General features: G+C 41.9%; 1 protein-coding gene across 1 annotated transcript in view; it reads right to left on the reverse strand.

The window, feature by feature from the left end:
- The window catches only part of Pi4k2a (phosphatidylinositol 4-kinase type 2 alpha), a 53,203-nt gene that overhangs the window by 9,619 nt on the left and 19,866 nt on the right, over nucleotides 1-23,718 (reverse strand). Inside the window, exons 3-5 of the mRNA XM_004669901.2 lie at nucleotides 21,608-21,739; nucleotides 20,556-20,709; nucleotides 4,154-4,215 (exon numbers count right to left, since the gene is read on the reverse strand). Coding sequence (XP_004669958.2) covers nucleotides 4,154-4,215; nucleotides 20,556-20,709; nucleotides 21,608-21,739 — 348 coding nt within the window. The remainder of the gene's footprint in view (nucleotides 1-4,153; nucleotides 4,216-20,555; nucleotides 20,710-21,607; nucleotides 21,740-23,718) is intronic.

Raw genomic sequence — 23,718 nt, forward strand, 5'->3', positions numbered from 1 at the left:
GAGAGGAAAAGAGGCAGAGAGAGAAAGTGGGTGTGCCAGGGCTTCTGGCCATTGCAAACAAACTCCAGATGCATGTGCCATCTTGTTTACATGGGTACTGGGGAATCGAACCGAGGTCCTTTGGCTTTAACTGATAAGCCATCTCTCCAGCCCAGGTTGATAGGTTTTAAAATCACCATAGAACCAAATCTCTGGGCATGTCTTCTGAGTTTCTAGATTTTGTTTACTGATATAGGAAGACCCACCCTAACTGTTGGCAGTACCATTCCATGGGCTGGGGTCTTAGACTGAGTAAGAGGGACAAAGTGAGCCAAGTGCGAGAATTCACTTGCTGACAGCAGATGCAATGTGACCAGCTATTTCATGCTCCTGCCACCATGATGTCCCTGTTATAAGGCACTGTATCTCCTCAAACTATGAATCGAAATAAACTTCTTTCCGTAAGTTGCTTCTGTCAGGCATTTGTCACAAAAACTAGCCAAGTAGCAAATACAGCTGGCCAAGGTTCTCTTGTGTGGATCTTGACTCAGACACTATCTCACTAGCAATGAATTTCTAACATTTCCCAGTGAGAAAACAGAACCAACGATAATGACAGGTGGCTGCTCTTGCACAAAGTAGTCTGTTCTCCTGCATTAATTATACACACAAAAGAAAAGGACAAGAGCTCGATGGAAAAGATTGATCGGATCACTCATGTCAGCCCAGTCAGGCACATGTATGTTTATTCATGTGGCTTCATGACTCCTTAGGGTCCACTAGTGCATTACAGGAAGGGACTGTGGTTCCAGGCATCTGAATCAGAATCCCTTGTACCAGTTCACCTTACTCACGCTGAGATCAAGGGCCTGGTAAGAAGTAGCTTAAGGAAGGAAAGGGTTTGTTCTGCTTGACAGCTGGAGAGAATACAGTCCGGCCTGTTGTGTCAACAGGAACTGGAGGCTGCCTCACTACATAGCAGCAATAATCAGGAGGCAGAGAGCAAACACAAAGTGGGGCCAGGCTATAAAACCAAGCCTGCCCCAGGTAACCCATTGTTTCCAGCAAGGCTCACTTCCTAAAGGTTCCACAAACTTCCCAAAGAGCATCACTAGTTAGGGACCAAGTATTCAAACATGTAAACGTGGAGGACATTTTACATTCAAACCACAGCATCCTTGATGAATCAATTTATAGAAAAATCTATAGGTGGTGATTCTGTTATTGTTTTTCCCAATGCTGGAGAGCAAACCCAAGGCCTCACATGTACTGGAACACTCTGCTGACATACAGCTCTTCCAATGACTCAGGCACAAAACTAGAGAGCCAGTATTACAAGGGAAACCACCGTAAGAAATAAAAACTAAGGCTGTGGTCCAGAATTTTCCTAGCATATGCAAAGCCTAGGATACTATATCCAGCACAGGGGAGGGGAAAGAAGGGGAAGAAACAGAGAAGGGAAGGCAGAAGGGAATGGTAAGGAAAGAGGAGAAGAAGGAGGAAGACTCAAAACCAAGCTGATCCTCCTTCAGAAAGCCTTCCTACCAATGTACGTACGTATGTACGTACGTATGTATGTATGTATGTATGTATTTGTGAGGTAGGGTCTCACTCTAGCCCAGGCTGACCTGGAATTCACTGTGTAGTCTCAGGGTGGCTTGAACTCATGGCCATCCTCCTACCTCTGCCTCCTGAATGCTGGGATTAAAGGTGTGAGCCACCATACCTGGCTTTTAAAAGTATTTTTAAAATCTTATTTTCGCCTATTTACTGAGAGAGAGAAAGAGAGCAACCTGAGAGAACGGGCACTGCAGGGTATCTAGCCACTGCAAACGAACTTCAGACACACGTGCAGCAGGCCTATGTGGGTTCTGGGAAGTCAAATCTAGGTCCTCAGCTAAGTGCCTTCACTGCTAAACCAGCCTCCAGCCTTTCCTACTACATTTTTTTGTTTTGTTTTGTTTTTAATTTTTCCAGGTAGGGTTTCACTCTAGTCCAGGCTGATCTGGAATTCAATGTATAATCTTTGGGTGTTCTCAAACTCACCTATTATCTCTACCTCCAGAGTGCTGGGATTAACTGCATGCACCACCACACCTGGCTCTTTATTTATTTATTTATTTTTGTCCTTCTTACTACTTAAAAAAAAAAAAACAAGAAAAAGGCTGGAGGGATGGCTTAGCAGTTAAGGCATTTGCCTGCAAAGCCAAAGGACCTAGGTTCAATTCCCCAGGACCCACGTTAGCCAGATGCACAAGGGGGCGCATGCGTCTGGTGTTCATTTGCAGTGGCTGGAGGCCCTGGCACGCCCATTCTCTCTCTCTCTCTCCCTCTTTCTCTGTCAAATAAATAAAAATAAAATATTTTTTAAAAAAGAGAGATAAAAATAATATATGGGCTGGGCGTGGTGGCACACGCCTTTAATCCCAGCACTCGGGAGGCAAAGGTAGGAGGATCACTGTGAGTTCGAGGCCAGCCTGAGCAGTTAAGGCACTTGCCTGTGAAGCCTAAGGACACATGTTTGATTCTCCAGATCCCACATAAGCCAGATGCGCAAAGGTGAGACAAGCGCAAGGTTGCACATGCCCACTAGGTGGTGAAAGGGTCTGGAGTTCCACTGCGGTGGCTGAGGCCCTGGCATGCCAGTTCTTGCTCTCTCCTTGACTTTCTCAAAAAAATTGCTTGCAAAGCCTACCAGCCCAACTTCAATTCCCCAGTTACCCACTTAAAGCCAGATGTGTAAAGTGGCACATGCATCTTGAGTTCATTTGCAACTGCAAGAGACCCTGATGCACCATTCTCTGTCCTGTTCTCTCTCACATGTACACAGGTATATAAGCTCTCCCTCTGCTGCAAATAAAAAAATAAGCAAGGCCAGTGTGTATGTGTGTGGGGGGGGGTACCTAGGGAGATGGCTCAGAAAGTAAAGGCACTTACTTGCAAAGCCTAGCAGCCTGAGTTCAATTCCTCAGTACCCAAGTAAAGACAGATGCTGGAGTTTGCAGGAGCAAGATGTCCTGGTATTCCCATTCTCATTCTCTCTCTCTCTCTCTCTCTCTCATAAATAATAAAAATATTTTAGTTCTTTCTCTTCAATGAGACAGCCAAGCAGATGCCAATATGCAGATCTTTGTGAAGACCCTGACAGACAACAGCATCCCCTCAGGTTAAGCCCCAGTGACAGCATCATGAATGTTAAGGCCAAGATCAATAAGGAAGGCATTCCACCAGACCAGAAGTGTCTGATATCATCCGGCAAACAGCTAGAATATAGCTGCACTCTCTCCAAGTACAACATCCAACATCCAGAAAGAGTCCACCCTGCACCTGGTGCTGTGCCCACACGAAGGCATCATCGAGCCCTCATTGTGCCACCTTCACCAGATGCAACAAGATGATCTGTCACAAGTGCTATGCTCATCTGCACCCCATGCCATGAACTGCCCTAAGAAGTATGAAGAAGCATGGTCACACCAACCTCTGCCCCAAGAAGACCAAGTATAGCCATGGCCTCGGCCCTAATAAAGACCTAGTGCATTGACTGGAGCAGGGATATATATGTATTTGTATATATCTTAAAGCAATCACAATGAAAGAAGTCTTGTAGAGATGAGCAGAACAGGGGCAAGAAAAGGTTCAGAGGCAGCTGTGCTCTGTGGACCTGTCATAAAAAGCATCCCATGGTGTGAAAAAGTAGAAACCACTGGGCTACACGCAGCAGCACTACAGGGCTTCTCAGAGAACATGAAACTACTGAGCAGTGGAAGCTCAGAGCATGAGTATGTGACATGTTCGGAACATATCTGATCCTCTTCTTGATCTTCTCTCTTCTTTGTTTTTCAAGGTAGGGTCTCACTCTAGCCCAGGCTGACCTAAAATTCACTTGGTAGTCTCCGGGTGGCCTTGAACTCATGGCAATACTCCTACCTCTGCCTCCCGAGTGCCAGAATTAAAGGCGTGCGCCACCACGCCTGTCCTCTTCTTGATATTCTTATGCAAATATCAGGAGAATGTTCCTTAAAACACACACTCAAAACTACTAACCTGTTAATTTTAAACCTGTGTTTCCCTGCTTCATCTGAATTTATGTGTCTTAAATCTGTTATTTTGTGTTTCCATATTTTAAGGATATCCTTCCTCAGCACCTTCTTTGAGACATAGATCAACCTCTTACCCGAGAGCTAGAACTATCCATTGGACAGTCATATTTGATCAGCCAGTTGTCATTGCCTCGATCTGTGAATAGAAATATAAAGTTAGTAAAAATAATCTGGTGGATTTTAATTTTAGTAATCATGGACTACATATTTGGAGCATTCAGACCAACCCTCCAACTGAGAACAACTTCAAAAGCTGGAGAAAGTATCTTAAATCTCCAGAAGGCATTGGTGATTTTAATAACCCATAAGAATTTAAGAACCAAAATCCCAGTGCTCAGGAGGGTAAAACAGGAGGATCTTAGATCTGAAACCAGCCAAGACTAACATAGCATGACTGTCTCAAAAACTAAAAACAAACAAATAATTTAAAAAAAAAACACACACATTAGGAGCTAAAGTCTGAGAGAGAAAGAGCATCCAGAAAGGCCCGCAGTATTTGTGTTTCTTTTCCCTAGAACACCTGCTGACTTGGGAAGAGTGGCTGGAAGATTCTGAAATGAGACAGTGTTTAATAGCCTTGTGGAACTAAAGAGATAAAAACTCTAATCCAGGGAATGGGGAAATGGCAGGGGTTGTGGGAAGAGGGCTCAACCAGTAAAGTGTTCCCCTTAATAATATAGGATCTGAGTTTGATTACCAGTACTCATATACAAATACCAGGCAGGGTTGGAGAGATGGCTTAGCAGTTCAGATACTTGCCTGTGAAATTTAAGGAACCCTGTTCAACTCTGCAGATCCCACCTAAGCCAAATGCACAAGGTGACGCATGCACAAGCTGCACATGTGCACAAGGTGGCACATGCGTGTGGAGTTTGATTTCAGTGGCTGGAGGCCCTAGCACACTAACTCTCTTCCCCTGCCTTCTTGCTCTCACTCGCTCATAAAAAGGGGCGGGGAGCCTTTGGGCTTGCCTAAGAAAACAACCACTACCAAAAAAAAAACCAGACATGGTGGTACACACTTGTACTCCCACTACTGGGGAGGCAGAGCCATGTGGATTGCCGAAGCTGTCTGGCCAGCCAGTCCAGCTGAACTGGTGAGCTCTAGGCCAGTGAGAGTTGGATGGCATTCCTGAAGATGACCTCCAAGGTTGCCTCGGGCTTCTGCACACACACGTATGAACATGCATCTGTGTATACACATGTGCATCCACACACATGCAAACATGTATACATTCCACATACATTGCCTCCCCCACAAGGAATATTGTAATTCAGTCACTGAGAAGGGGGAAGGGACCTTGGTATTTGGTTGGAGACCTAAAGAGCTACATTTTGCAAGTAAGCCAAGCTGCCCCCTCAGTACCTGAATTAAAGTGTTGCTAATGACGTAGCTGCTAGACAAAAGCAAACTTTATGCACCAAACAATTTATAAGAGTATTCTTATTTTTTGAATATTTCTACAATTTCTAAAAGAAAATACCTGACAACCAAAAATAACCAAGTATAATAGAATGATGGGCTGGAGAGATGGCTTAGCAGTTAAGGCACTTACTTGCCCGCAAAGCCAGAGGACCCAGGTTTGATTCCCCAGGACCCATATAAGCCAGATACACAAAGTAGTGCATGCATCTGGAATTCAGTTGCAGCGGCTAAAGGCCCTGGTGTACCCATTCTCTCTGACTCTCTCAAGTAAATAAATTTTAAAAATAATAAAACAGTATGAGTAAAAACAGAGAAATGAGAATATCAAAGCATCTATAAAGTCTCCAAATAATGGAAATATCCTACAAAGACTTTAAAATGTTAAAGATAAAATGTGGGCTGTTTATTTTTTTCCTGAGGCAAAGTCTCACTCTAGCCCAGGCTGACCTGGAACTCACTATGCCCCAGACCGGCCTCGAACTCAAAGCAATCCTCCTACTTCTTCCTCCCAAGTGATGGGATTAGTTTGTCTTTCTCTTTACTGGACTGTATTAGATATGCCATTGTGTCTTCTAGGTTATTCTTCTGTCCTCTCCTTGATCCATTCTACTAATGAGACTTTCTAGAGTTTTTTACTTGATTTACTGGGTTTTTGTTTGTTTGCTTTTTGTTTTTCAAGGTAGGCTCTTACTGTTACTCAGACTGACCTGGAATTCACTATGTAGTCTCAGGGTGGCCTCGAACTCATGGCGATCTTCTTACCTCTGCCTCCCGAGTGCTGGGATTAAAGGTGTGCACCACCATGCCCGGCTTCTATTTGATTCACTGTTTTTTATTTCTAGTATTTCTGGTTGCTATTTTTTCATTATTTCTGTTTCCTTACTCATGTCTTGTACTGACCTCTTTATTTCATTAAGTTGGTTTCCTACATTCTCTTGGGATTCCTCAGGAGTTTGTTTGCTTCCTTGGTTTTTTGAAAATAGGTATAATCATTCTTTTGTTATTCTTTTTTAAATAATTTTTTAAATAATTTTATTTATTTGAATGAGAATGCGAGAGGAAGAGACAAGAAAGAGAGAAAATGGGTGCACCAGGGCCTTCAGCCACTGTAAACAAATTCCAGACACATGTGCCCTCTTGTGCATATGGCTTATGTGGGTCCCAGGGAATCAAACCTGGGTCCTTTGGCTTCACAAGCAAATGCTTTAACCACTAAGCCATCTCTCCAGCCCTAATCATTTTTTTTGAAATCTTTGTCAGGCATTTCATCTAAATCAGTCTCACTGAAGGTCATTTCTGCTGGGTTTATAACTTTTGGAGGAATTGTGTTGTCTTGATTTTTTATGTTTCTTGTATTATAATGTAGACATTGTTACATCTTGAGTAATTTGATGCTTGGGTTTTCTAATTATCTACAATATGTGTAAATCCAACGTTATATACCTTCAGGGAAGGAGCTTAAGGTGCCAGGTATGGTTCTTATTCCCAGAGTAACAGCAGAAGTAACCCTAGGTGTTGGGTTTGTATTCTAGTAGGCCGGGTAGGGCACAATACAGGTAAATTCTAAAACTCAATTGAGCAATATACACTATCAAAACCAGCACAGGGGCTGGAGAGATGGCTTAGCGGTTAAGCGCTTGCTTGTCAAGCCTAAGGACCCCGGTTTGAGGCTCAATTCCCCAGGACTCACGTTAGCCAGATGCACAAGGGGCGCACACATCTGGAGGTCCTTTGCAGTGGCTGGAAACCCTGCGCACCCATTCTCTATCTATCTGTCAGCCTCTTTCTCTGTCTGTTGCTCTCAAATAAATAAGTAAATAAACAAACAAAAAAAAATTTTAAAAACCAGCACAAATTACTAATGTAAAGTAGGGATTAAAACAAACAGATAATCTAACAAAGTCAAAGTCCCTAAGACTGTGTGTTGCCTCATATCCTAAATCTTGTCAAGTGGGAGAGGCTGTGATTTCTGGTCTGTAATGGGTTCCAAGTCAGCCTGCAGCCAAGCGAGACCCTGCTCCCAAGAATGCCAGAAGAGACAAAGGCACTATATATCAGAAAACAAAAAGCCACAAAAGTCAACCCCAAAATACAGCTTATTTAAGAGTGGTAAGGTCCTGGGAGCTGAGCATGGTGGCACACACCTTTAATCCCAGCACTGGGGAGGCAGAGGTAGGAGGATTACCATGAGTTCAAGGCCACCCTGAGACTACATAGTGAATTCCAGGTTGGCCTGTTCTAAAGTGACACCCTACCTTGAAAAAAAAAAAAAAAAGAAGAATGCTAAAGTCAAGCATCAATCAAATCTAACACATAACCTGCCCTGACATGGAAGGTGTGATTAGCAATTCCAATGCAGGCCTATGTACCAGGCTTTGGGGCAGGTACCCAGTGTAAGTAGGCCATTGCCTTTTGGGATGGCCTCGGGTCTCATCTAGGCTTCATGTCCACCTGGATCCCTCTTTATTGTGCTGTAGGCTGGGGTAGGCTGGCTGGGTAGTTGGGCTGTGCTGGATGCTATGTGGCTAGGGGCTGGCCAAGTTTTCCAGTGGTTCCCTAGTGTTGGCAATGGGGGGGGGGGAGGCTGTGGAAGGTGTCGGATGCTGTACCGGAGCTGCTCAGCTGGTTCCTGCTATCTTCTCCTTCAGGTTTCTTGATTTTGTGAGGAGGCTAATGTGAGTGGAAAATCCCTTCACCTGTCTTCTGCTCCCATGGCTCTGGCGAGCAGGGTGGGCATGTTGACTGGGTCTGCCGGCACCATAGCGCAAGCCGATTCTTATTTCTTGTGTGGTTGCTAGAAGCTCTGTGTCTCTCCTAATTCCCTTTCCTGCTACACCTGGTAATTCCTTGTATACCTTCACTTCCTGATAGAAGAGTGTGTTGTGTTCTTCTGGTTTTTATTTTTTCCACCTCCCCTCCCCCGGCTGTTTTGGCATGGCTGGTGAGCCATCGTAACCAGAAGTCTGGACTCTCTTCAAGTGCTGGGATTAAAGGTGTGCACTACCATACCCAACTGTTTTGTTTTTGTAGGTTTTTTTCTCTGCTTTATGAAAGGGAGAAAGCTTTTTCTGCCATTGGTAGAACTTCCCCTGGATCTGGAAACTAAAATAAACCAGTTCCTCCCCTACACTGTGTCTGACTGGATCTTCATCCCAGCAATGTGGAGCTGATTACAATAAGCATGTCATATTGAAAATGTTGAAAACCAGACACAGGGAGAAGTCTTAAAAAGAACATGACAGAATGACTATTTTCAAAAGGCCATCTATAATATAGATAACTGACATTTCCACAAAAGCCACAGGAGCAAGACAATGGAAGACTAATTTCTTCTCAAAGAAAGCAATTATCAAGACTTAATTCTACACCTAGCAGAACTCTCCAATAATAAAGGTGAAATGGGTGTTTTTAGGCAACAAAAACAGAATCAACTCATCTGCAGCAGACTATAATAAGATATCCTTCAGGTCAATGGAAAATTGTCCCAAATAGATGTTTGGAAATGCAAGAAAATACAAATAACAATAAAATAGATAAATGTGTTAGAAGCACTGCAGAAATGTTGTCAGTTTTGCTTAGGTATTGATAGCAATTTAATTTTAAGTCTTTTTTAAGTTGTCTTGTAGAGACACACTAAAACAATTATGAATAACTGTACCTACAATTTGCTTTAAAATAAAAGAAGTTAAGTGAGGATGTCAATGAATAGGACTGGTCATTAAGGCTGAGAAATATCAAGTTATGCAGGCTCTTTATCCTGCGTGCATGTGTGTGTGTGTGTGTAATTTTAAAAGTTTACTAATAACAATGGTTCATTAGCATTTTAAACAAATGTGTTTATATAGGCATCTATATACTGTGCATACAGTATACAGATACATGTATGACTTAAAGATATAATATTAATAGTATAAAAGCTTAGAGATGACTAAATAATAGTTTCTACAACCTTTACATTATATATACCAGGTAACAGAAGTGCCAACTAATATATTTTATTTTGGTTGACCAAAATAAGCACCAAAGAAAAGAAAGAAAAAAAAAGAAAGAGGAAGAAAAAAGAAAGGGAGGGAGAGAGGGACAAAGTATATTCAGCTTTTAAGCTAAGGGAGGAGGCAAGTACACAGTGAAAACCCTGCCTTGATACATGAAATGATGCATACATCTGGAGTTCTGGAGTTTGTTTATAGCAGCAAGAGGCTCTGGTGAGCCCATCCTCTCACTGCCTCTTCTTTCTCTCCCTCAAAGAAATAAATTAAGAGGTGGGAAAAAGGGTAGAATGAATCTGGTGTTAGGATAAAAAAAAAATGAGTATATATCCACAGGCAATGCCCTAACTGCCACACACAATGACTGACTGCTCCTCTCACAAATCATGACCCCATGATGAATACCAATGACCCCTGAGGAGGGCCCTCAGTGGAATGGGGACAGACAGGAGGGGAATGGGATCAACGCATGATTTGTCCATACAATAAAGCTTCTTAAAAATACAAAAAGGCACCAGGCACAGTGGCACATACCTTTGACCCCAGCAGAGGATAAGAAGATCACTGGGAATTCAAGCCCAGCCTGGGACTACAGAGTAAACTGCAGGTCAGCCAGAGCAAGAGTGACAGCCCTTATCTCAAAAAACAGAACAAGACAAAAATTAAAATAAGGGCTAGAGAGATGGCTTAGCGGTTAAGGCAATTACCTACAAAGACAAAGGACCCAGGTTCGAGTCCCCTGTACCCATGTAAGGCCAGATACACAAGGTGGTACATGCAATCTGGAGTTCATATGCAGTGACTAGAGGTCCTGGAGTGTCCAATCTCTCTGTATCTGCCCCCTTTCTCTTTCTCTCAAATAAATATTTTTAAAAATTAAAATAAGGGCTGGAGAGATGGCTTAGTGGTTAAGACATTTGCCTGCAAAGCCTAAGGACCCAGGTTTGATTCCCCAGTACGCATGTAAGCTAGATGCACAAGTGGTACATGCATCTGGAGTTCGTTTGCAGTGGCTTAAGGTCCTGATATTCCCATTCTCTGTCTGCCCCCCCTCAAATAAATAAAAACAAGAAACAAATAAATAAAAAGTTTTTTAAATGGAAATATTCCTATGAACTCATGGATTCGCATATAAATATACCATTTTGAGCCAAGCATGGTGGTACATGCCTATAATCCCAGCACTTGGGAGGCAAAGGTAGGAGTATTGCCATGAGTTCAAAGCCACCTTGAGACTACATAGTGAATTCCAGACCAGCCTGGCTGATTCTTGCACCATGGATAGATGAACCTGGAATATTTTCTTACATTGTGCTACAAAGTAAAGAAATGCTACAGGAACGATGGAGACATATTAAAAGAATCCAAGAACAAGGCTAAAATGTTTTTTACTTGCCAAGTCAGGGACAATTTGAGCATCAAACTCAATGACAGAGACAGCTGGGTGTAGTGGTGCCCACCTTTAATCCCAGCACTTGGGAGGCAGAGGTAGGAGGATCACAGTGAGTCCAAGGCCACCCTGAGACTACCTAGTGAATTCCAGGTCAGCCTGAGCTACAGAGAAGCCCTAAGTCAAAAAACAAACAAAAATAATGACAGAAAGTGATTAAACTCCATGAAATAAAAATCTATATGGGGGACTAGAGAGATAGCTCCATGGTTAAGGAACTTGCCTATAGAGCCTAATGACCTGAGTTTGATTCTCCACTATCCACATAAAGGTGGTTCGCCTGCAAAGCCTAAGGACCCACGTAAGTACCCATGTAAGCCAGATGCACAAAGTTGCACATGTATCTGGAGTTCATTTGCAGTGGCTAGAGGCCCTGGCATACCCATTCTCATTCTCTCTCTCAAATACATGGTGATCTTCCTACCTGTGCCTCCCCAGTGCTAGGATTAAAGGCACATTCCATCACGACCAGGTCATAAATAAAATATTTTTCAATAAACAAAATATCAGGCGGGAATGGTGCTGCTGATCAACTGTTTTTTTTTTATTTTGTTTTGTTTTCCGAGGTAGGGTCTCACTCTGGTCCAGGCTGACCTGGAATTAACTCTGTAGTCTCAGGGTAGCCTTGAACTCACGGCGATCCTCCTACCTCTGCCTCCCAAGTGCTGGAATTAAAGGCGTGCGCCACCACACCCAGCTTAAATAATTTTTTGGTTCATTTTTATTTATTTATTTGAGAGCGACAGACACAGAGAGAAAGAGGCAGAGAGAGAAAGAGAGAATGGGCGCACCAGGGACTCCAGCCACTGCAAATGAACTCCAGACATATGTGCACCTTTGTGCATCTGACTAACGTGGGTCCTGGGGAATTGAGCCTTGAACCTGGGTCCTTAGGCTTCACAGGCAAGCGCTTAACCGCTAAGCCATCTCTCCAGCCCTGATAAACTGTTTTTTAAAAAATATATTTTTTTTTTATGAGCTGGGCATGGTGGAGCACGCCTTTAATCCCATCACTCGGGGAGAGAGAGGTACGAGGATTGCTGTCAATTCAAGGCCACCCTGAGACTGCATAGTGAATTCCAGGTCAGCCTGGGCTAGAGCGAAACCCTACCTTGAATAAGCACAAACAGCCAGGCACGGTGGTACTTGCCTGTAGTCCTAGCTACTCAGGAGGCTGAGACAGGAGGATCACTTGAGCCCAGGAGTTCTGGGCTGTAGTGCGCCATGCCAATCGGGCATCTGCACTAAGTTTGGCATCAATATGGTGACCTCCCAGGAGTGAGGGACCACCAGGTTACCTAAGGAGGGCTGAACCTGCCCAGGTCAGAAAAAACAAAAATAAAAAAGCAATGCATCCTAAGGGCCTTTGGGTGACATTCAAGATCTAAACCATGACAATCTATGAATCCATATTGATATAAATAAAAGAGGGAAGAAAAAAAATCTTCTTCTTAAAGTAGAACAAGAAAATGTAAAATGGTTGCCAGGTATGGTGCTGCTGAAAAGAATGTATATTAGATGAAATGTCCTGTAGATATCTGTTAGGTCCATTTCTTCTATGACCTCATTTAATCCAGATGCCTCTCTGTTAATTTTTTGTTGGAATGACCTGTCAATTGATGACAGTGGGGTGCTGAAGTCACCCACTACCACTGTAATGGTGTTATCTGTGACCTTAGTTCTAATACCATTTGTCTGATGAAGTTGGGAGCCCCCATGTTAGGTGCGTATGTGTTTATTAGGATTGTAATGTCCTCCTGTTGGAGTGTGCCTTTTATCAATATAAAATGACCCTCCTTATCTTTCCTAACTAATGTTGGACTGTACTGTCAGATATTAGGATAGCAACCCCTGCTTGTTTTCTAGGCCCATTAGCTTGAAACTCTGCTTTCCAACCTTTTACCCTAAGATAGTGTCCATCCTTTGTAGAAAGGTGAGTTTCTTGGAGGCAACAAATTAAAGGATCCTGCTTTTTTAACCCAGTCTGCAAACCTGTCTTTTGGCTGGGGCATTGAGGCCATTGATATTAAGAGATATTAATGAAAGGTGTGTATTTTTTTGCCCCCTTTATTTATTTATTTTTTTGTAGTTCTTCCAGTTTTACCTTTGCTCTCTTGTGTTAACTAGTATTTGAGTATGGTTTGTTTTTTCCAGGTTCCTTTTATATGTTCTTTTCTTTTTCTTCAGCATGGAGGATTCTCTCAAGTATTTTCTATAGAGCTGGGTTTGTCTTCAAATATTCCTTTAGCCTGCTTTTGTTGTGGAATGTCCTTATTTCTCCGTCTATTTGAATGGATAGCTTTGCAGGATAAAGTAACCTTGGTTGACAGTTATTATCTTTCAGAATTTAGAATACATCATTCCAAGCCCTTCTGGCTTTTAAAGTTTGTGTTGAGTAATCTGCTGTAATCCTGATGGGCTTGCCTTCATAGGTAACTTGATTTTTCTCTCTGACTGCTTTCAATATTTTTTCTTTGGATTGTGTTTGGTAGTTTGATTATAATATGGCAAGGAGAGGTTCTTCACAGGTTTTGTCTGGCTGGTGTTCTAAAGGATACTGTATCTGCATTGGCAACTCTTTCCCAGTTTGGGGAAGTTTTCTTCCATGATTTTACTGAAAACGCCTACTATGCCTTTGGAGTAAAATTCTCCTCCTTCTACTATACCCTGAATTCTTATATTTGATCTTTTCATAGTGTCCCGAATATCTTGAAATTCCCATTTTATTTTCCTATTAGTTTGTCTTTCCCTTTGTTGGACTGTATTAGATCTGTCACCTGGTCTTCTAGCTTAGATACTCTGTCCTCTCCTTCATCCATTCTACTTGTGAGATTTTCTACAGAGTTTTAATTTCATTGATTGTGTTCTTCATTGCTAGTAATTCTGACTGGTTTTTCTTTATTATTCCTGTTTCCTTATTTATGTCTTATATTGACCTCTTTATTTCATTAAATTTGTTTCCTGTGTCTTCTTTGATTCTTTTGATTTCCTCTTTCATTCCTTTGATTTCTTCTTTGCCTTCTTTGAGCATATTTATAACTCATTCTTTTGAAATCTTTCTCAGGCATTTCCTCTAACTCATTCTCACTGGAGTTCATTTCTGGTACATTAATACTTTTTGGTGGATTTATATTGTCTTGATTTTTGTTGTTTCTTGTTATAATGTACATATTTTTGCATCTTGGATTAACTTAATGCTTGCATTTTCTTGTTAGCTGTAGTATTATTAGATGTATCAATCAATCTGATGTTATGTATCTTCAGGGTAGGAGCTTAAGGTACTAGGTGTGGCTCGTAAGACTCTCAGAGTATCTACAAAAGTGACCCTAGATGTTGGGTTTGCCTGCTATGAGAGTATTCAAGTAGTGGAACAAAATACAGGCAGATTCTAAAATTTAAATAATGTACACATTCAATGAAAAACAGCACAGAGTATTTATGCAAGAGTAGGTATGACAACCAGATCCTCTAACAAAGTCACTGTCCCTTTGGGTGTATGGTGCCCCACACCCTTAATCCTGTCAGCAAGGAGGTTAAGATTTCTGGTCTGTTGAGGGTTCCAAGTCAGCTTGTGACCAAGTGAGACCCTTCCCTAATGTACAACAGAAGAGGAAGCAAAACTACTATAAATCACAAAGCAACAATAAGAAGCCCAATATATAGCTTATTTAAGAATGGCAAATCCAAGCCAGGCGTGGTGGCGCATGCCTTTAATCCCAGCACTTGGGAGGCAGAGGTAGGAGGATTGCCATGAGTTCAAGGCCACTCTGAGATGACAGAGTTAATTCCAGGTCAGCCTGGACCAGAGTGAGACCCTACCTCGGGAAAAAAAAAAAAAAAAAAAAGAATGGCAAATCTGACCATCTATCAGATTTAAGATAAATTTATCCTGATATGGAAGGTGCAATTAGCACTTGAAGTTCAGGCCTATATACCAGGCTTCTTTGGTGGGTACTGACCTGGTGTAATCCTAGTTACTTTTTGGGATGATTTTGGTCTCAGTTATGCTGTGCTCCTGCTTGGGTCCCTCTTTGGTGTGCTGTGGGTTCAAGAAGGCTGGCTGGGTCATTGGATTGCTGCTCTGGTCGCCGGTGCTGGGTGCTGTGAGCTCCCTTCCCCAGGTCGCTGGTGCTTGCTGGAACTTGTGCTGGCGGTGGGAGAAGGGAGGCTGTGGATGGTGGTTCTAGTTTTCCTGCTGGTCCACGTGATCCTCTACCTTGTGATCTGGTCCTCCACTGGTCACTTCAGTCCTACCTTCATGCTTGTTGAGTTTGCAAGGAGCTCCAGTGTGAGCAGAAAATCCCCTCACCTGGATTTTCCTGCAGCTCAAGTCTAGCCTGGCAGCTGTGGCCCCGCAGACCTGGTGCCGCTGCAGTTGGAGCCACTTCTGCCTGCCTGTGTGGGCTCTGGATCTCTCCTACTTCTCTGCTGCCACTGATAATTTCTTATACCCTTCACTTTTTAGTAGAAGAGTATATTTTGCCTTTTTTTTTTTTTTTTTTTTTTTTGCTTTTCTCCCGTAGGCTGTTTTGGCGTGGTTCCCATGCCGTCATCTTATCCGGACATACAATGTATTCTCGGACCTTCCCATTTAATATTTTCAAACTAGTTGACCAAAGGTAACAGAAAGCTAACTACCAATTAAGGAGAGGTACTGTGGAATAAAGATAGTAGTTAATAGTAAAATGAAGGGCTGAGTAAATTGAGCAGGTAAAGTACTTTACCAGCAAGCACAAGGATCAGAGTTGGAGCTAGGACCCAGGTTGAAAAAAATGCCAGAGTTGAGCTGCGGAGATGGCTCAGTGGATAAAGTGCCTGCTACCTAATTCTGAATATCTGAGTTCAGATACCAGACCCCACATAAAGCTACAGTGAGTAGGGAGATAGACATAGGATTATTTCCTGGAAGCTATGAACAGAGACTGACTCAAATGAAATAGAAAGCAAGGAACTTTCAGGTCATTGAAAGTTATCTCTGGCCTCCACATATTCACTGTGGCATGCATGTGCCCACACTTATATACAGGAACACACACCGCAGCAAATAAATATGTAAAAAATTTAAATGCTAGGCATGGTGGTTCACACTTGTAATTGTACTACTGGGGAGCCACCAACAGCTAATCCCTGGCACTCACTAGTCAGCCAGTTTAGCCTAATTGACTAATTCCAGGCCAATTAGAGACTTTGTCTCAAAAACAGTGGATGTCATTCGTGAGGAATACCAGAAGTGGTTCCCTAGCCTCCACACACACATACACACACACACACACACACACACACACACACACACACACACACTAAGGAAAAGGAAAATTGGAAAGCAGGATATAGGGGCTCACACAGATATTCCTAGTATTCAGGAGGCTGAGGCAGAAGTACTGCCCTTGTTCTAAACAAACCTGGGTGACAAAGTTTTAGGACAGCCTGATTTACAATATGTGATCCAGTCTTAAAAAAAAAAAACAAAAAACAACTCATGAACATAGATGCAAAAATTCTCAACAAAATATTGGCAAACAGAATACAAGAGTATATCAAAAAGATCATTCACCCTGACCAAAAGGCTTTATCCCAGAGATGCAGGGATGGTTCAATATACGCAAATCTATAAATGTAATACATTATATAAACGGGTTGAAAGACAAAAATCACATGATCATCTCATTAGATGCAGAGAAAGCATCTGACAAAATCCAACATCCCTTCATGATAAAAGTCCTACAGAGACTGGGAACAGAAGGAACATATCTCAATATAATAAAAGCTATTTATGACAAGCCTACAAACAACATATTATTAAATGGGGAAAAACTGGAAGCTTTTCCACTAAAATCAGGAACAAGACAAGGGTGTCCACTGTCCCCACTTTTATTTAATATAGTTTTGGAAGTCTTAGCCATAGCAATAAGGCAAGAGACACACAAAAAAGGGATACAAATTGGAAAGGAAGAGATCAAGTTATCATTATTTGCAGATGACATGATTCTATACATAAAGGACCCTAAAGACTCCACTAGCAAACTGTTAGAGCTGATCAAAACCTATAGCCATGTAGCAGGATACAAAATAAATACACAGAAATCAGTAGCCTTCATAAGAGGATGAAATCAGAGAATCACTCCCATTCACAATTACATCAAAAAAAATAAAGTACCTTGGAATAAACCTAACCAAGGAAGTAAAGAATCTCTATAATGAGAACTTTAAAACACTCAAGCGAGAAATTGCAGAAGACACTAGACAGTGGAGAAACATCCCTTGTTCCTAGATTGGATCAATATTGTGAAAATGGCAATCTTACCTAAAGCAATCTACATATTTAATGCAATCCCTATCAAAATTCCAAAGGCTTTCTTCATGGAAATAGAAAAAACAATCCAAAAATTCATTTGGAATCACAAAAAACCTCAAATATCTAAAATAATACTGAGCAACAAAAAAGAGGCTGGTGGTATCACCGTACCTGATTTTAACCTATACTACAGAGCCACAGTAACAAAAACAGCCTGGTACTGGCACAAAAACACACATGTAGATCAGTGGAACAGAATAGAAGACCCAGATGTAAGCCCAAGTAGCTATAGCCACCTGATATTCGATAAAAATGCTCAAAAATACTCATTGGAGAAAAGACAGCCTCTTCAGCAAATGGTGTTGGGAAAACTGGATATATATCTGCAGAAGGATGAAAATAGATTCTTCTCTCTCGCCATGCACAAGAATTAAATCCAAATGGATTAAAGACCTTAACATCAGACCTGAAACTCTGAAACTGCTAGAGGAAAAAGTAGGGGAAACCCTTCAACATATTGGTCTTGGCAAAGACTTTCTGAATACAACCCCAATTGCTCAGGCAATAAAACCACAGATTAATCACTGGGACCTCATGAAATTACAAAGATTTTGCACTGCAAAGGACACAGTGAAAAAGCAAAGAGGCAACCTACAGAAAGGGAAAAAATCTTCACCAGCTATATATCTGATAGAGGATTAATATCTAGGATATACAAAGAACTCAAAAAGTTAAATAATAAGGAATCAAACAAGCCAATCAAAAAATGGGCTATGGAGCTAAATAGAGCATTCTCAAAGGAAGAAATATGAATGGCATATATGCATCTAAAAAAATGTTCTACGTCACTAGTCATCAGGGAAATGCAGATTAAAACTACATTGAGATTCCATCTCACTCCTGTCACATTGGCCACCATCATGAAAACAAATGATCATAAATGTTGGTGGGGATGTGGAAAAAAAGGAACCCTTCTACACTGCTGGTGGGAATTCAATCTGGTCCAGCCATTGTGAAATCAGTGTGGAGGTTCCTAAAACAGCTAAAGATTGATCTACCATATGACCCAGCTATAGCACTCCTAGGCATACATCTGAAGGACTCATCTCATTTCCTTAGAAGTACGTGCTCAACCATGTTTACTGCTGCTCAATTTATAATAGCTGGGAAATGGAACCAGCCTAGATGTCCCTCAACTGATGAGTGGATAATGAAGATGTGGCACATTTATACAATGGAGTTCTACTCAGCGGTAAAGAAAAATGAAGTTATGAAATTTGCAGAAAAATGGATGGACCTGGAAAGGATTATACTAAGTGAGGTTACCCAGGCCCAGAAAGCCAAGTGCCACATGTTCTCTCTCATATGAGGATCCTAGCTACAGATGATTGGGTTTCTGTGTGAGAAGGAAAATACTTAGTAGCAGAGGCCAGTAAGTTAAAAAGGAGACAAAAAGGGAAGAGAAAGGAAGGGAGAAGGGTATTTAATAGGTTGATATTATATATATGTAACTTCAATGATTGAAATGGGGAGCTAATACGATGGTGAATGGAATTTCAAAGGGGAAAGTGTGGGGAGAGAGGGAGGGAATTACCATGGGATATTTTTTTATAATCATGGAAAATGCTAATAAAAATTAACAAAACAAAACAAAAAACAGCTGGGTGTGGTGGCACACACCTTTAATCCCAGCACTCAGGAGGCAGGGGTAGGAGGATCGCCATGAGTTTGAAGCCACCCTGACACTATACAGTGAATTCCAGGTCAGCTCTGAGCGAGACTCTACCTCAGAAGACCAAAAAGGAAAGAAAAAAAAAGAAGAGGGTCATAAAGGATGGCTCAGCAGGTAAGAGTGCTGGCTATGCAAGCATTAGGGCCTGAGACCACTTCAGTTCAATCCCCAGCACTCATGTAAAAAGCTGGGTATGGCCACGCATACCTATAACCCCAGTCAAGTAGGGAGCAGAGACAAGAGAACTGCTGGGGCTCACCAGTCAGCCAGACTGACCAGAAAAATGGTATTTCTAGGTTCAGTGAAAGATGCTATGTCAAGCAGGGTGTGGTGGTGCTCAGGTATAATCCTAGCACTCAGGAGGCAGAAGTAGGAGGATCTGTGGGTTCAAAGCCTAGAACGACAGAGTGAGTTCCAGGTCAGCCTGGGATAAAGTGAGACCCTACCTCAAAAAAAAAAAAAAAAAAAAAGAAAAAAGAAAGACTCCAATCACAGGGCCACTAGGAAATATCTAGAGACAAATGGAAATATATAACAAAATGTACAGGTTACCGCAGAAGCCATGTTTAGTGGCCAACTTTTAGCTAAAACTGCTAACACTGTAAAATAAGAAAGCTCGTAAGTCAACAAGCTAACGTCATAGCTTAAAGAACTAGAAAAAGAACAAGTTGAGCCATGGGCTACCCAAAGTAAAGAAATGACATTAGAGCAGAGATCCACAAAATAAAGAAGAGACACCGAACAGAAAGACATGACACCAAAAAACAGTCTTGAAGAAGACAGCAAAGCTGGGCATGGTGGCACATGCCTGTCCCAGCACATGGACGGCAAAGCCAGCCTGAGCTACCTGAGACTCAAGAAAACAAAAACAGATCAACACAACTTTAGCTAGACTAAGAAAAAGAGAAGCTAAAATTACTGAAATCAAATATTCTATAGAACAAAAAAATAACACTATTGTGCTATAAACAAGGACACGCCAACAAACTGGATGATCTAGATGAAGTGGACAAATTCCCAGAAACACAAAACCTACCATGATTAAACCACAGAGACAGATAATCTCAATAGACTTATTCTCATAAAAAGGCTGGTTCATGTTCTGAGTTCAAAGGTCAGCCTGGGCTAGAGTGAGACCCTACCCTGGGGGGGGGGCTGATTCAATAATAAAAAATATTTCTTGCTAGTAAGGCATGAATTTAAAACATTTATCTTCAATATATGTAGATTTGATGAATTCAAGTGTCTATTAGAATACTAATAAACAAATAACCCAGCTATCTCTAGAAATAAGAAAATGATAATACCGATAATACTGCCTGGTGTTAGGCCTTGCTACATGAAGGATAAGCATACCCTTCATGGTGTTTTGGAAGAGTCTTCTGTTTGGGATCTGGAGAAAGGCTAAAATAAAATATAAATACTGGCTCCAGGCCTCACCCTGTCTGGACAAAGTTAAACCTAAAAAAGCCTCCTTCTGACACAGGAAAGAAACTCAACCTGACAAGGTCTTGCCTTACAATCCCCACAAAGCTCCAGGCCTGAGCAGTTTGGCACAGAGCTGGGGAGCATGCCAGCAGCTCACCAGTGTTTCGGATGATGTAGTCCAGAACCACCAACCGCTCAAACTGCAGCAGTAGTTGCCGGTTAGTGTTCTCAGGGAGAGGTTCTGCTTCAAAGCGCCGCAACCAATAGTCTGCATCTTTGTGCCCTTCCACAAAGAGCTGGAATGAACCAACCTGCAACGACAGAAGGGAAGGAGCATAAGTATTTCTCAACAGCCAAGTCTAAAAGACTATAGGAGCAAGTGAGGGACCACAGAAAGCCCTGTGGAGTTCACATTCAAGACGAAAAATTCCAAGATTTTTATGCCACTATTTTATAAAAAAATATTTTATTTATTTGCAAGGAGAGAAAGAATGGTCATGCCAGGGCCTCTCAAACAAACTCCAGATGTACGCGCTACTTTGTGCATCTGGTTTTATGTGGGTACTTGGGAACTGAACCAAGGTTGTTAGGCTTTGCAGACAAGTGCCTTAAATGCTGAGCCATCCCTCCAGCTCAATGTCTTTACTTTTTTATGAAGACAGAAGAAAGGGAGAGTGACAGAGACCACCCATCCAAGTCAAAAAAGCCTATTCAGGGCTGGAGAGATGGCTTAGCAGTTAAGCGCTTGCCTGTGAAGCCTAAGGACCCCGGTTCAAGGCTTGGTTCCCCAGGTCCCACGTTAGCCAGATGCACAAGGGGGCACACATGTCTGGAGTTCGTTTGCAGAGGCTGAAAGCCCTGGCGCGCCCATTCTCTCTCCCTCCCTCTCTCTCTCTCTCTCTCTCTCTCTCTCTGTCTTTCTCTCTGTGTCTGTCGCTCTCAAATAAATAAATAAATAAATTTTTAAAAAATTATTAAAAAAGCCTATTCAAAGGCTCTAGAGGGATACAGTGAGAAAAGTTAGGTCTATCTATATTGGATAATTCTTTCCAAATGGAAGATCTTTAACAGCAACGAGGAAGACAGGAGTCTCAAACAGGCTATTCACACGCTCATATTCAAATCTCTAGGGCCCCTCGCTTCCCCCCTTCAATGACTATCCCACTGTAGGTCATCACGTTTGGTAAGCCATATGGGTGTAGTCTATACCTTTGGTGGTAACCCAATGCGGTTAAACCGCTGTCCAACTTTTGGCACTTTCTCTAGTGCCAGCCGCTTGCCCCTGGACTTCACTCGGTCAATGGCACTATAGTTGAAGGTTTCACTGGCCAGGTATACTACCTACAGGGGAAAGAGAAGAGAAATCCAGGTTAGAGCCAAGTTTAAAGAACCAGACCACTTTTGCAAAGAAAAGCTAGATGTTCCTCTTCTAAGGAAAACAGAAAGCACTTCTTAGAAACTCGGTTCATGACGGCTACTTTTGGCCAATGGAATGTTGATAAGACAATGTATACGTATCACTTGCGATTAGCCTCTAGAATGGTCCACCTATTCTTAGTTCGCATTTCCCAACTAAGCAACTGGAGGTACAGGGCTCTGAGACAGCAGAGCCACACCATAAAAGGACACCCGATCCTAAGTGACAAGGCATCTAGGAGAGCTGTCAAGTGGATTTGAATAAGAAATAAGTCCCAATTAAATCTATTAAACCACTGAGATTCAGGAGTTTCCACAGTGGCTAGTGTGACTACTTGTCACCTCTAAGTTAGCAGACCAAACCCAGTGCCTATTTTCTTTTCCAGATTCAAACAAATTACAATTTGCTTTGCACGCTTTGGGTTTCTTCTTGAATTTTGTACACTATACAACTGTGCATATTTAAAATAAACATTAACGTTTTCAGCTTTAATGGACTTCTACATTTCTGTAATAACTATACCTGGAATACTACCCAAGAAACTAGTTAAAAATAAGTATCCTGCCTTTAGGGAAGGAAACTGAGTAACCAGGAGATAGTGGGAGGAGGCTGTGGTGGTTTGATTCAGGTGTCCCCCATAAACTTAGGTGTGCTGAATGCTAGTCCCCAGCTGATGGCAATTTGGGAATTAGCGCCTTCTGGAGGCAATGCATTGTTGGGGGTGGGCTTATGGGTGTTATAACCAGCTTCCCCTTGCCAGTGTTTAACACACTCGCCTGTTGATGTTATCCATCTGATAACAGCCAGGAGGTGATGTCCACCCTCTCTGCTCATGCCATTGTTTTCTCTTGCCATCACAGAGCTTCCCCTGAAGTCTGTAAGCCAAAATAAGCCTCCTCACCCCCACAAGCTACTCTTGGTCGGGTGTTTTCTGGAAGCAATGCAAACCTGACTTGCACAGAGGCTAACTCTTTTCTCTGGTAACTCATCTTTGCTTTCTGATTTTGGCAGTAGATGCTTACACTGCATGCACAAAGCATTGTAATGGGTACCAAAATTCTACAAGACAGTCAAATTGCAGTGACATCATCATAACTTATCACATTATGATTGTCAACTCATATACTAAGTTCTCTCTTATAACCAATGAGAGTTAGGAAGGCAGGTATCTTATTGATAGTAGTATCTCCATGTGCTACTGTGTATTACTGACACAGTGTGTGGCACATGCTCATTAAATTTTAGGTGAATGAAAAATGATATAAGGTACAATCTTCTTTTAAATATGATAACAAATGGGTTTTAGCATATCAATATTAGCAATCAACTTTATAAGGAAATATTTTTCCTAACCCTTACAAAATTTATTACAAGCTAATTATTTTATCTATTAACCTCAGAGGTAAAAAAATTTCCCCCATCAGTGTTAAGAGGGTTCATAAATTGAATGCTCAAGGGCTGGAGAGATGGCTTAGTGGTAAAGGTGCTTGCCTGAGAAGCTTAAGGACCCAGGTTTGATTCTCCAGGTCCCACGTTAGGCAGATGCACATCGTGGCACATGCATCTGGAGTTCGTTAGAGGGCCCAATATGCCCATTCTGTCTTTCTCTATATATATATCTCTGACAAATAAATAAAAACAATTTTAAAAATGAATTCTCAAGGCACTCACTAATTTACAAACCAGGAAACTGAGGCACAGGAATGAAAACCCTGGTTCTCTCAGGCTATAAAGCATCTTTCTCATGCTTTGGAAATGATTTGTAAAATCATTCTTCCTAACAAACAACTTTTTCCTTGTGACTAATGACACTATCTCCACCTGAAACCCCACAGGGACAAAGCACAAATGCCAGTGCACAAGAATTTGAACCTTACTATTTGAAACTCCATCACAACGTGAG

The sequence above is a fragment of the Jaculus jaculus genome, chromosome 1, assembly GCF_020740685.1.
Source record: "Jaculus jaculus isolate mJacJac1 chromosome 1, mJacJac1.mat.Y.cur, whole genome shotgun sequence".
Taxonomy (NCBI): domain Eukaryota; kingdom Metazoa; phylum Chordata; class Mammalia; order Rodentia; family Dipodidae; genus Jaculus; species Jaculus jaculus.